Source organism: Emys orbicularis, chromosome 2, assembly GCF_028017835.1.
Source record: "Emys orbicularis isolate rEmyOrb1 chromosome 2, rEmyOrb1.hap1, whole genome shotgun sequence".
NCBI lineage: Eukaryota > Metazoa > Chordata > Testudines > Emydidae > Emys > Emys orbicularis.
Window position 1 is genome coordinate 282,772,016 of NC_088684.1, and position 13,901 is coordinate 282,785,916.

Genomic DNA, 13,901 nt, shown 5'->3' on the forward strand with positions numbered 1-13,901 from the left:
ATGACAGAAAGCTGGGGCGGGGGGGGAGAGGGGTTGCCAACACTGTGGAGGATAAAGCTAAAACTCAGAGGGGTCTTGAAAAATTGGAGAACTGGGCTATAGACAACAAAATGAAATTCAGTAAAGACAAGTGTAAAGTGCTACAGGTAGGAAAGAAAAAACAAATGCACAAATACAGAATGCGGGAAAACTGACTTGGCAGCCGAGAAGGATTTGGGAATGGTGATAGATCACAACCTCAAAGTGAGAACAATATGATGCTGTTGCAAAAAAAGCAACTGCAATTTTTGGTTGACTGCCTAGGGAGGTTGTGGAAACTTCACTGGATGTTTTCAAAGGGAGGCTGGATAGCCATCTGTTTAGATGCAGCAAATCCTGCATCTTGGCAGGGTGTTAGACTAGATGACCCTTGCAGTCCCTCCTAACCCTATGATTCTAAGTTATGCATATATGATAATGACAGGGGTGGGGGTCTATGTGTGTGATGCACATTTACTTGTTAGGAAAAATCAGTTTTGGAATACTGAGACAGATCCTCAGGTAGTTTAAATCGGCATAGCTGAATTAAGGTCAATGGTGTCATGCAGGTTTATACCAGCTGAGATTCTGGCCCTTAGGGCAGGTCTACACTACAAACTTGCATCAGCACAGCTGCAGCGCTTCTGGTGAAGAAGCTCTAAGCTGACGGGAGAGAGCTCTCCATGAGAGGCAGTAGCTATATCAGTGGGAGAGCTTCTCCAGACGACGTAGTGCTGTCTACACAGGGGGCCTACGGTCGGGATAACTACGTTGCTTGGGGTGTGGATTTTTCACTCTTGAACAACATAGTTATACCTAAGTAAGCATGTAGTGCAGACCTGGCCTTAGTCTCCAATGCTGATCTCTTGGCTTGTCATTTGGTGCACTCTCCTGTTTCATTCCCTCTTGTGTGCTGGCAGCAAAAACACACTCAAGCAATTTTGAGATCAGGGTATTAGTAAATTTCAGTCTGCTCAGAGTAAGCGGTACAGCAGAACAGCACAGGGCATGGAGAGTTAAACAAGAGCAGGAAAGGAGAGAGAGAGAATACAAAGAGGTAGAGACCGTACAAAAACACAGAGAGACAATTCAATGTAAGAGGAATATAAGACAGAGGATGATAAAAATCCATAGCAGTGGAAGAGAGAAGCAGAATAATTCAGGCAGTACAGAATTGGGGAACAATACAGGATTTAGACAACTAAACTGCAGAGAAATAGCATAAAAACAGTGGTGATGTTGGCGAGACCATACGAATGGGAGAGAAGGCCCCGGGGGGTTGGCAGAATAACTTCTGGTAACTTCCTTGGCTGGTAAGCTCACTCGTAGGATAGACTCTTCTTACTGCCTTCCGAGAGACTCTCTCTCATGTCATTATCTTAAGAGTTCAAAATTTGTCATAAATCCATAAACCATGACTGTACAACACTAAGACATAACTACAGGGTTTGGCTGTAGCGGTTTTGTTAGCAGTGCATCTACAGTACAGTAGAACACATTTTCTTATCTAACAATGTAGCTGGTTCAGTGATTTTTCCTAAGTAGCTTCCTGCAATTAGGCGGGGCACCTCACAAGTGCAAAACATTCTTTTTTAAAGTATTTCAGTTAGTTGCAGTGACTCCACTTCTTTGTCTAAATAAACAATTCAATGGGAGATTTGTTATTCTGCAATGTTTTGCAGAAAAATCTTTGTGTTTGTTACAAAAATAATTATTGCCTCTTTGGAATACAATAGCTGAATGATTCAGAAAATATTTTGATTGCTTCAAGGTCCTCTGTGTGTTTTTAGTAGAGACTTCAGCACAGAGCTATGAAGGTATTCAAAAAATAAATTAAGTAGCATAGATTACAGGAAAAAGCCTGCCCTAGAGATAGATAAGAGGCAAGAGAAGAAGCGCTTCAGAATAATAGGCAGGTAAATTATCTGGACCTGATTCCACAAATTTCACCACAAAATTCTGGAACAGTTAGCAGAGAAAGGAAGCGTTAGTACACTTTATTTCCAACAAATTATGGAAGCACACTAATGGGAGTTAAACACACATCCAGGGGAGGATAAACCCCTTTGCGGAATGGAGTTACAACTACTTCTATTCGTATGTAGGAGGCTGGTCTAAGGAGATGTCTACAAAGGAAAGAAAAGTACGTGCCAGCCAACTCGGGCTTGCGGGGCTCAGGCCATGGGGTTTTTCATTGCCGTGTAGACTTCCAGGGTCGGGCTGGAGCCCGGGCTCTGGGACTCTCCCACCCCACAGGGTCCTACCCGGAAGTCTACGCAGCAATGAAACAGCCCAAGCCCCGTGAGCCCCAGTCATCTGACACAGGCCAGGCCTGTTTTTTTCTTTGCTGTGTAGACATACCCGAAGAGGTTTTAGGAAGTCTCTTCTTTTTCTAAGATCTATGAATAGTTATGGTCAGAAAAGTGACTGTGTAAAAATGGCACCTCCTTTTGCAATGGACCTGTTCCCTGCATGCATTCCAGGTCAGCGCTGCTTGATTTCTTACTGTGTTACCATTGCCAAATTAGCACAACTAAGAGAACTGAGCTTGACACTTTTCTGGCTTATGTGTCATTTGGTAGGTCTACACTTATGACGGTATACAGAGTGCAGACTCTGCACGCCCAGCCAGCCTGCATATAAGTAGCAGTGTAGATGGTGAGGCACTGCTTATGTGAGTAGACTAGAGTGCCCTACATGCCTGAACCCCAGAGTATGTAGCCTGCATGGCTGTCTACATGCCCAAGAAATGACTCTCCCCATCTATACTGCTATTTTTAGCAGTATAGAGTCCTGCTGCCTCCCAGCTGCTGGAGCCTTTCTGCCCCACAGTGGAAAAACTCTGGCAAGTAGGAAACGCTCTGGCAGGGAGAAGCAGTGAGGAAAGGATCCCTGGAGCCAAAGCCCACAGCCTCCACCCTGCCAGAGCCTTTCACTGCCACATGTAGCTACACACCACAGTGAGTGTGCATGCAGCATATAACTACATGCACCCTACTCTCCACCACAAGTGTAGGCAAGGTCATTAACAGAATTGTCACTTCTCAGCTTTATTTAATTATGTTTAGTTTTGAATCAGCAAATTCAGTATGGAAATTGAGAGATGACAAACACGTAATCAACCCCAGAATACCATTTTTACAGAGACCCTTTTCAGAGTAGAACTGTACTTCAGAGAGTTAGGCTGCATAGTACATATTGTCCCTCTTAAATAATAAACATCAGATGTGTATAGTGGGCCAGAGAGATCAAGAGAATTTTAATGTATTTGTGCATGAATGTTGTTTTAAGGTTGGACTGAACAGCTGCCAGATACACCAGTTGATGAGTCTACTCCTGTTTCTGAAAATACTGAGAAAATAAAAAAGCGTTACAGGAAAAAGAAAAATAAACTTGAAGAAACCTTCCCTGCATACTTGCAGGTACAGTCCTTGCTATCCATTATGTGCTATTTAAAACTAATGTTTGCATGTGTTGAATAAACTGCTAATATAGTTAAAGTATAAATGTTTGCTTTCTGATATCTAATTTATCACTCAGTTGACATGGCTTTTGCATAAGGAATATATAATAAAAGCTATTCTTTGTAGCTTCTGTAGTGAGGTTGTACACACTGGGGACTCCCTGCATTCCTTCATTCCCCCTCCCACAAGCTCCCTGTGTACCACCCTCCCATCTCCCTCTATTTTAAAGACTCTGTGCAACTTCCCCCACCCCTCCCTCATGCCTGGACATCTCTGTGTCCCCCATTGCCCACTCTGCCACATGTGAGGGTCCCCTCTTCCACACACCCCATGCCAACAGCTCTATGTGCCCTCCCCCTTCCCGCCTTTCCCTTCTGATAGGTGTTCTGTGTGTTGCACCCATCCCCCTCTGCCCCATGCCAGGGTCCCCCAATCTTCCCCTCCCCATGACATGAGCTGTGTTCAAGCCCCCGTTGCCCCATACCCTTCCTTCCTCTTCCCCCTCAACCCCCCATTATTCTTTCTGTCTGGGTGATGAGAAAGAAGTAATATCTTTTTAATGGACCAACTTCTGTTGTGGGGGGAGAGAGAGAGAGAGAGAGGAGCTTTCAAGCTTACATAGAGCTCTTCTTCAGGTCTGGGAAATGTACTTGGAGTGTCATAGCTAAATGCAAGGTGGAATGGATTGTTTAGCATAAGTAGTTAACCCATATTTCAAGGGACCATTCAAAATGAAGTGGCCCGTTATCACCTCTCCAGTCATAGGAGGGAAGAGATGGGCGAAAGGGGGCTAGTGGGTTATAGATTGTTGTAATAAACCATAAATCCAGTGTCTCTCTTAATGATTTTTAGGGTCTAGAAAAGTTATGAATTTACGTTCTGAGGCTTGTCTGTTGAAGGTGTTATGCAGGTTTCTTTGAGGATGAGGTCTGAGAGGTCAGATGTAGAGTGATGGCTTTGTGGAAAGTAACAAGGAGTCTGGTGGCACCTTAAAGACTAACAGATTTATTTGGGCATAAGCTTTCATGGGTAAAAACCTCACTTCTTCCTATGCATCCGAAGAAGTGAGGTTTTTACCCACGAAAGCTTATGCCCAAATAAATCTGTTAGTCTTTAAGGTGCCACCAGACTCCTTGTTGTTTTTGTAGATACAGACTAACATGGCTACCCCCTGATATTTGTGGAAAGTGTTTACCCACAGGGAATATGGTGTTTTTGTCTTTTATCATTTTTCTGTGTGAGTTCATTCAATATATATTCATTCAAGAGCATAGTCTGGGAGATAAGTCATTCAGGGTGTGAACATGTTACACTCTATTGGAATGGTAGACAGAGATGAGATGGGTATTGTGCTGGAAGGTGTTAATGGGTGCCATCAACTAGCTGATTGATCTATAGACAATTGCAGAGGTGCTTGGAAGCTCTAACTGTCCCAAACAGTTTTTCCCCTGATTTTCCCATCAAAAGGATTCTGGCCATTGATGCCTAGAATGTGCCCTGTGAAACTTTGGAATTGGCAGGATGCAGTATTTAATTTCGAAGTTGTTGAGTTACATGCAGACAGACAGAAAAATGCTGTCACATTAAATACAAGGCTTTCACAAGCTTGGGCAACTATCTCTCCGTCAGGGCCGGCTCCAGGGTTTTTGCCTCCCCAAGCAGCAAAAAAAAAAAAAAAAAAAAGAAGCCGCGATCGCTTCATTCTTCAGCAGCAATTCGGCGGCAGGTCCTTCGCTCCGAGAGGGAGTGAGGGATTTGCCGCCGAAGAGCCGGACATGCGGCCCCTCTCCGTTGGCCGCCCCAAGCACCTGCTTGCTGAGCTGGTGCCTGGAGCCAGCCCTGCTCTCCGTCTTCCAGTCGCTTGCTTGCTATTGAGCAATGAGACACACATTACATTCTGTATTTTTTTCCTCCCAACACACTGAAACACTACACCTTCAATTTGCATACTTGCATATATTGAATACTGTCAAAAGCCTTAGTCAGGTCTTCTCATTTCTCCTTGATATTATTACATTTTCTTTACAGAAAGATCACAGAATATTATTTGATGGGAAAAAATACTCTGTATTCATGGGTGTGGGGGGAAGAGAAAATCCATGAATTAAGACTTCCTCTTACTAGCAGGGATTTTTTATTTATTTATTTAATTTGATTCTTGTGAAACAGAATAGTTCTTTAGCTCGTGTGTAGGTTCTGACTTCATTAAAGCAGAGAATAACTGAAATTTAAAAATAATTTTAATTGCATTTCTAACAATTAGACCTTAAAATGATATGGGTTTCTAGGGCCAAATGAGGAGGTGGCAATAAATAAATTAACAATACTGCAACTGGCAAATTGGTTTGAAGATTGTGTAGTCTGTTGACTAGTCAGTGGGTTCCTGATATACTTTTCATGAGTCAGCTGCAAGTGAATGACAGCTATTATACAGTGTATGTCAGTCTGCTAATGAAAATGGCAATGTTATGCTCCATGAAGAAAGAGGTTTTGTGTTGTTGCAGCTCCACAATATGGTGATTTCTGCTAATTGATAACCATTCAGGACAGATGGATGGTCAGTGGTTAGAGCACTAGCCTGGGAATCAGGAGACCCAAGTTCAGTTCCCTACTCTGCCACAGACTTCTTGTGTGGCTTTGGTCAAGTCATTTCCTTGCGTCACAGTGATGTTTGTGTGAGGATAAATACATGAAAGATTGTGTTGTGCTCAGATACCACAGGGCTATGTTGGTACCTAAGGAAAGTTTTTGGTTTGTTTTTTTCCTGTATAACCTAAGATGTGAATTTAAACTGATGTGGTTATACCAGTGTAACCACTACCACCCTCCACCAGTGACACACACACGCCTCCCCTCACCTTCCAGGGTGGACACTCTTATACCAATATAATAGAGTCCATACGGATGCTATACAACTATATTGGTATAACTAGTAAAACTTTCTCATGTAGACAGATAGATATACAAATTTTCCTAAATAGACTGACTTTAATGTATGTTTGTCTTCATTATAGGAAGCTTTCTTTGGAAAAGATCTCCTAGATACCAGTAGACAAAGTAAGATGAGCCTAGAAAATGTATCTGAAGAATCACTTCTGATGTCATGTAAAACTAATCAGACCACCAATTTTCTGGATCCATCTTCCGACCCACTGCTTAGTTCAGCCTCTACTCCAGCTCAAGCAAAACTGGGAGCTCAAGGTATACCAAGCTAAAGTTAGTGATAATTCAGTCATGTTTGGTTTTGTTGTTATAGGAGCTTTCCCATGCTTTTGTGTTTTCATTTTTAACATATACACTTTCTAACATTCTTTATTTTAATATTACAAGACTAGTTAACATTATATTGGTTATATTGGGTGTTCATTCTGGAGTCACTAATACACGGCTGCAGGCCTTCCACTGACTTGCCTTATACATGTTCTAATAAGACCCCTTGATTTTAATTTGCATGTTTTCAAAACACTTAGAAACAGGGTAGAAGGTGTATCCTGTTTTAGGAAGACAAATCCTTCATGATGGAAGGCTAAGGTAGACTAATTGGAAAGACAACATTAAAAACCTGTTCTTTGTACTGGTGAATATTTATTTTAAAGTTATTATTGTCTAATTTTTAGTATTGATTATTTTAGGTTCCCAGCTCCTCAGACTTTTGGGGATTCTTTTTGCTTTATATTGTCCCCCATGAGCCTGAATGCTCTTTCAGGGTGCAGTTTGTAGCCAAAAGGCAGCTTTCGACTCTCACTTTCTACTGCAAAAGCTAAACTGGGAATGTTATTTTAACTTGATGGATAGTGAGTCTTGAACATGGCTGGAGCGCCACAAAGTGCTGCTGAAAGGCCAGCTTCGCTCGAGGGAGCAATCTCTCTTTTTCCCAACTGTCCTGCTACTTCAAGAATTCTTTTTCTCAATGTCTCATAGGTATGTGCTGTGTGTTTAGAGGTATCTTATCCCTCTACATTATGTATTTTAACACTTTATATTACGCTGTATGGTTATTTTGTGACTCATAGCTTGTCTGATCCTTACTGTAAATAGTTTTTTGTACTATTACCCAATAATTTTTTACCCACATATTCCTGGCGTTTTTGAATGTGCACAGAATGGACATCTATTATAACTTTTACCTTTGCAAAAGAGAAAATTACTTAGCTGTCTTGTTGCCCATTGAAAACGGTAGTTAAACTCAAAAGGTACAACTTTAATGTTGCACAATTAAAATCACAAGAATCAAGGAATGCAAAGATTAAGAACCTTAGAGTAATGTTATCACAGTCCCCACTGCATGTTTTCTAGTCTACATTGTATAAGTCCCAACTCTGCAAGTAGATGCACTCGCACAGATCTTTTTACCCATAAGGAGTTCCATTGAAACTCTCCATGGATGCAAACAAAGCTCCATGCTGGTGCATCTGCTTGCAGGACTGAGGCCATAAGCACTAACATATTAAGCCAATGGGGTAGAAGTTTTGAACTGTGCAGCCTTAGTGCTGCCTTAATGTCGTGTTATGCATTTAATTTCCTGTTTTTTAAAGCTTGTGAGGAAAAACAAAATAGGAAATGGTAGGGGAAAATATAAAACCACACAATTCCATACTTTACTCCTGCTGGTACAGGTACCTAGTTTTTTAATTATTAAAGTATGTTCTCTCATTCCCCATTAATATATGTGCATTTCACAGGGGCATGGTGCAGTGTTACATGAATAACCCTAGTATCTCCAAAATAACAGCCAGGGAGCAGCTTTTGCATCCACTCTCCTCTATGACCATGTAGCCAGTGCTTATTCCTTGGTACCTTACTAACCAGAGGGCCTTGGAGACCTGTTCCCCAGGAAGAGGGGTTAGAAGACTCATTCCTCATGCACCTCTTTCTGATTTTCTGGACTCTAGAAGTCTCAATCCATTTTGGGACACAAAGCCTGAGAGCCCAGGAACTTTAAAACAAAACAAAAAAAAATGTATAAACTGAGACAAAATTTGGAAAAGTTCACTCCAAAACAAAAATGTTTCAAAGAGTAAATTCTGAGCAACAGAGAACCAGGTAGGCTTAGTTTAAACTTCTGTAAACATAAGTATAACAATAATTATCAGCAGCCACTATAGATCTATAGGAATGCCAAGTCAGCAGATGTATCCATCCTGCTGTTGAGATTTCAGTGAGTCAGAACTATGACTTGTGCATATTCCATCTTGTTATACACCATGAGATGGCTGGAGTGCCAGTGATGGAAGTCCCGTGCCTAGCCTGATTGGTTTCAGCATAAAGATTTTTTTATAAACTCTTGTGCTATGGTTGTGTGTGCGGCCAAGAAACAGTTCTTTCCCTCCACGATAGCATCTGCAAAATCTTGAACAGCAGATTTATTTCAGATGGTAGATAGTCTGGTAAATCTGGACTGTCTCAGCTCGGTAGCTAGTCTGAGTCCCTCCCATTGTAAGGAAATTGTTTTGCTCTTTTGTGGACAATATTGATCAGATTAGGGATGGGCTATCTGTTTCTGGGGTGATAAAACAAGGTCTTGAGGGAACAAGGGCCTTGTCTTCACTCCTGGAATTTCAGCCAGTAATGTTCCCTGAGGTACTAGAGGTGTTGGGAGAATTTTGTCCCTCAGCCTTTGCTTTGGATCCCTATTCTTCCTGGCTGATGAAGGCCAGAGAGGAAATACTTACTTGTGGAGGTTGTCAATATCTCTCTTGGAGGAAGCATTAGTACTACTTTTGCTCAAGAAGTCATTACTGGACACTGCAATCTTTCTAATTATCAACCAATATCACATCTTTCCCTTTTTGACTAAGATTGTGGAGAAGGTTGTGGAGAGACAGCTCTCACAGTATCTGGAAGACTTTCATCTCCTTGACCCTTTGTCAGTCTGGCTATAGACCTATAGATGTTAAGAGTAACAAGAAGGGTTTCTTCAGGTATATTAGCAACATTAAGAAGGTCAAGGAAAGTGTGGGCCCCTTACTGAATGAGGGAGGCAACCCAGTGACAGAGGATGTGGAAAAAGATAATGTACTCAATGCTTTTTTTGCCTCTGTCTTCACGAATAAGATCAGCTCCCAGACTACTGCACTGGGCAGCACAGCATGGGGAGGAGGTGACCAGCTCTCTGTGGAGAAAGAAGTGTTTCAGGACTATTTAGAAAAGCTGGACGAGCACAAGTCCGTGGGGCCGGATGCGCTGCATCCGAGTGTGCTAAAGGAGTTGGCGGATGTGATTGCAGAGCCATTGGCCATTATCTTTGAAAACTCATGGCAATCGGGGGAGGTTCTGGATGACTGGAAAAAGGCTAATCTAGTGCCCATCTCTAAAAAAGGGAAGGAGAAGGATCCAGGGAACTACAGGCCAGTCAGCCTCACCTCAGTCCCTGGAAAAATCATGGAGCAGCTCCTCAAGGAATCAACTCTGAAACACTTCGAGGAGAGGAAAGTGATCAGGAACAGTCAGCATGGATTCACCAAGGGCAAGTCATGCCTGACTAACCTAATTGCCTTCTATGATGAGATAACTGGCTCTGTGGATGACGGGAAAGCAGTGGACATGTTATTCCTTGACTTTAGCAAAGCTTTTGATACGGTCTCCCACAGTATTCTTGCCAGCAAGTTTAAAGAAGTATGGGCTGGATGAATGGACTATAAGGTGGATAGAAAGCTGGCTAGATCGTTGGGCTCAACGGGTAGTGATCAATGGCTCCATGTCTAGTTGGCAGCCGGTATCAAGCGGAGTGCCCCAAGGGTCGGTCCTGGGGCCGGTTTTGTTCAATATCTTCATTAATGATCTGGAGGATGGCGTGGACTGCACCCTCAACAAGTCTGCAGATGACACTAAACTGGGAAGAGTGGAGGATACGCTGGAGGGTAGGGATAGGATATAGAGGGACCTAGACAAATTAGAGGATTGGGCCAAAAGAAATGGTCTATGAGTGCTGTAGCCAGCCACCCATGAATTACACTGCAGAGCAACACCAACAAATTCCCAGCCCCAGACTTCCCCCTAGAAATGTACGTTTTGTACTGCCCAGCTCTCTCCTGGACAATACAAATTCATATAAAGTCCATCATTTTATTAATAGAAAATGATATGCACAAATCCTGTTATCCCAAAGGGAACTTCCCAAACACTTCAATCCAAACACACTAGTTTAGATAAAAACAAAACAAGTTTATTAATTACAAAAGATAGATTTTAAGTGATTACCAGTAATGAGGCATCAAAGTCAGAATTGGTTACAAGAAAATAAAAGTAAAACACAACTAATACCTAACTTAACAAACTAAGTGAATTCAAAGCAAAGGTCTCTCTCACCACAAGTTACAGCAGTCTTACTGGCTGAATTCCTTTCAGTCAGGAGTCTCCCCCAATCCAAAGTTGTTTCCTCTGTTCTTCAGGTGTTGTGGGTGCTGTGGGTAGAGAGAAAAGGAGGAATTATTTGGGGTGCCTACTCGATCCTCTCATAGTTCTTCCTCTTCTTCAAGAATCATCTCCAGCTCAGGTTCAGAAGACATAAAGTCTGTGTGGATGGGAACCCCCTCCTCTTTCTTTGTGAAGATACAGATTTTCACCCACGTCCTTTTTCCTGCCAAAAAATTGACATTTAACCAGGCGATGGTCCATTTGATTTTATTGACACCTGGTTGAGGCGTTGGCTAGCCTTTTGTCTCTGGGGAATGGTTTGTGGCTGCTTCCCCCAGACTGGGACATGTCTTAATAATACTTTACAGTGGAATCTTTTAACTTTACATGCAGTGTTGCCACACATATTTTACCAGGACATATGATCAGCAAATTACAAGTTTTCAAATGATATTACAAGGCATACTTTATACCAGATTTATCATAGTCGTGTAAAAGGGGTGAATATAGGGTACAGACTGTCACAGCCACACCTTAAAACCATTCAGAGACTGAAGCTGGTGCAGAATGCAGCAGTTCAATAACTGAGCAGGGCATCATACTGGGATCACATGACCCCAGAGCTCCAGGATATGCACTTGCTGCTCATTGGTGGAGTTCAAAGTGTTGATTGTGACCTATAAAGCCCTAAATGGCCTGGGATCAGCCTCCCTGGGGGGTTCTCTCTCTTGCCAGGCCATACTGCCACTGCTGCAGTTAACAGGGTTACCTGAGCTGGATCCCTCTTGTTATAAAAGAGAGGGACAGCTGGTAGGACATTCTCCGTGAGGGCTCTGGGACTCTGGAACTTGTTCTCCTTCCCTCCTCCCCCTCCCCCCTCCAACCTCTCTTACCCTCCTTTGGTCTGAAATATCCCCTGTTTGGTGACTATTTGGGCATGCTACAAAAGACATCTGTTTGATATGGTCTCTGGAGATGGCTGAGGGTATGCTTCCCAGATAATGATTAAGGCAGGTGGTTGGCCCAGTTCCACTGGAACTGATTTTAATGCTGCTGAGATTTAATTCAATTTTATGTATTGTGTAATTAATTATGTGAGACAGCCTAGAGCCTTAGATAGGCATCTTTATTATTTGAATTTAAATAAACAAAAACAAATAAATGCACCAGAGGAATGAAGTCCACAAGGTAGCAATATAACTGTGTTCATCCAGGAACCCAGAAATGTAGGTAAGTCATTTTTCCTTTTTGCTTGGCATTAGTTTTCATCTCCAATCCAAAACGGCCAAGGGAAGTGACAAGTGGTCAAGCCTTTGGCTCTGATCTGAAGCAGCTGACCAAAGCAACTTAGCAGTTTCCAAGCTAAGACTTAACACACATTCAATGTAATAAAAATAAAAAAAATAAAAAATTTTTAGAACAAATAGGAAGATAGCTTTTTTTTTTTTTTTTTTTTAAAGTGACAGTGAACACAACAGGAACAGAGCTGGCCAACAGAGAGGCAGTCTAAGTAGTAAGCTCTGTTCAGTTATATCTTTTCACCCGGAGCCATTTCTAACTACTTAGATTAAGATTTTTGTTTTAATTAAAAGGTGCTTAAAGTATTAAGGACTGTGCCCAGGTAGCTTTATTGAAGCCTATAGGGAAAACTGCCACAGCATAGGAAAAATATTGCAGAAGAACTGAAGGGTGCTAATTCTGCCTGGGTGTTTGCTACATTAGGAGGCTTTTTTTTCCTGCTTCAATAACTCTGCCAGAGGCCAGGTATGCATACTTGGGTGGAATTTCATAAAAGCCAAGCGTTGACTGCATCTAATCCTTTTAGCTAGCCAGCTAACAAGCTAGCAAGCCATCTTATGTCATCAGCATCACTTTGTGGTGATACATAAATTACCCAACCATTTGCATGATTAGTGTACTGGCACCAAAATGCAAAAGTTAATATGCAAAAGGCAAAATTTTATCACAAAAGCAGAATCAACTTTTGTTCACAGTACTGTACTTACATTCCATAGTCTTTTGTAGCACCAGATACACTGACTAAATAAAAAACTATCCACAACTGACACATTTCTGAGGCACTTGAAGTACTTCCCTCATTATAATTAGTCCCTGTTCTCTATGCACAATAATGTAGCTCAATCTATTAGCCATCCTCCTCTGATATATTGTCCTATAAATTGCAAAGTGAGCTTGAAGCGTAAAACATTACCCAATGAAAACAGTACTATGTTACAGCTACTTTGCATGAGTGTAAGTGATTATACAAAGAGGGTCAGGTCTAGTGTGCCATCTACTCTGATTTTTAGCATGGTTCAGGGAAGAACCTATAGGAGTAGTGGGATTCAAGTTAGAGAAAGGAAAACTTAATCTAAACAGCTGAAAAAACCTTCAGGTTATGTGAGGTGTTGAAGACTGTGGCGTAGCCTCACAGAAGAAGTTCTGGAAGCACAACCCCTTGAGCCAGGTTAAACTAGACTGAATAGAACTAGAAATGCTGCAATGTAGACATCTTTCCCATTTCTAGTTTCTGTCATTCTAGTGGTGTGTCTAGTCTGTGTCTTACTGCTGTCCCTCTTTCTCCTGCCCACCTTCACTTGCCTCCATCTCTGTCCATGTTACTGTCTACTCTTCATATTTTACTCCTTAGGTACTTCTCCGGGTGGTTTCAGTAATCTTTACTTTTCCTGATAGCCTTTCTAAATTATTCTGGTTTATTTGTCAAACTCATCCTATTGGAATGCTTCATGATATTCAGTGATTTGTGCTCAAGCGTTTATCTACAGATATTTTTACCTAGAGTTAATTATCAATTTGTTTACAAACATGTAAACTACCTGAAGTTAAGACTAGGGTGGACACTTCCCAAACGTTCATTCCAGGCTAGAGGTAGGATCTGATCCTGCAAACATGTACATATGTTCGTAACTTTATTCACAAATGCATATTTCCGGGACTGAGCCTTAAATAAATAATTATTACTGTGAACTAAATGCCGTGGTAGCCAGATGATTATAAATTGCAGTGTGTGAAGATACTTGTGAACATAACTTCCCCATCGGT

At 41.8% G+C, this 13,901-nt stretch overlaps 1 protein-coding gene across 1 annotated transcript in view; it reads left to right on the top strand.

Annotated features, from left to right (window-relative positions):
* KMT2C (lysine methyltransferase 2C) overlaps positions 1 to 13,901 on the top strand; it is a 323,379-nt gene that overhangs the window by 248,112 nt on the left and 61,366 nt on the right. The window contains exons 25-26 of the mRNA XM_065399612.1: positions 3,310 to 3,440; positions 6,497 to 6,683. Coding sequence (XP_065255684.1) covers positions 3,310 to 3,440; positions 6,497 to 6,683 — 318 coding nt within the window. The remainder of the gene's footprint in view (positions 1 to 3,309; positions 3,441 to 6,496; positions 6,684 to 13,901) is intronic.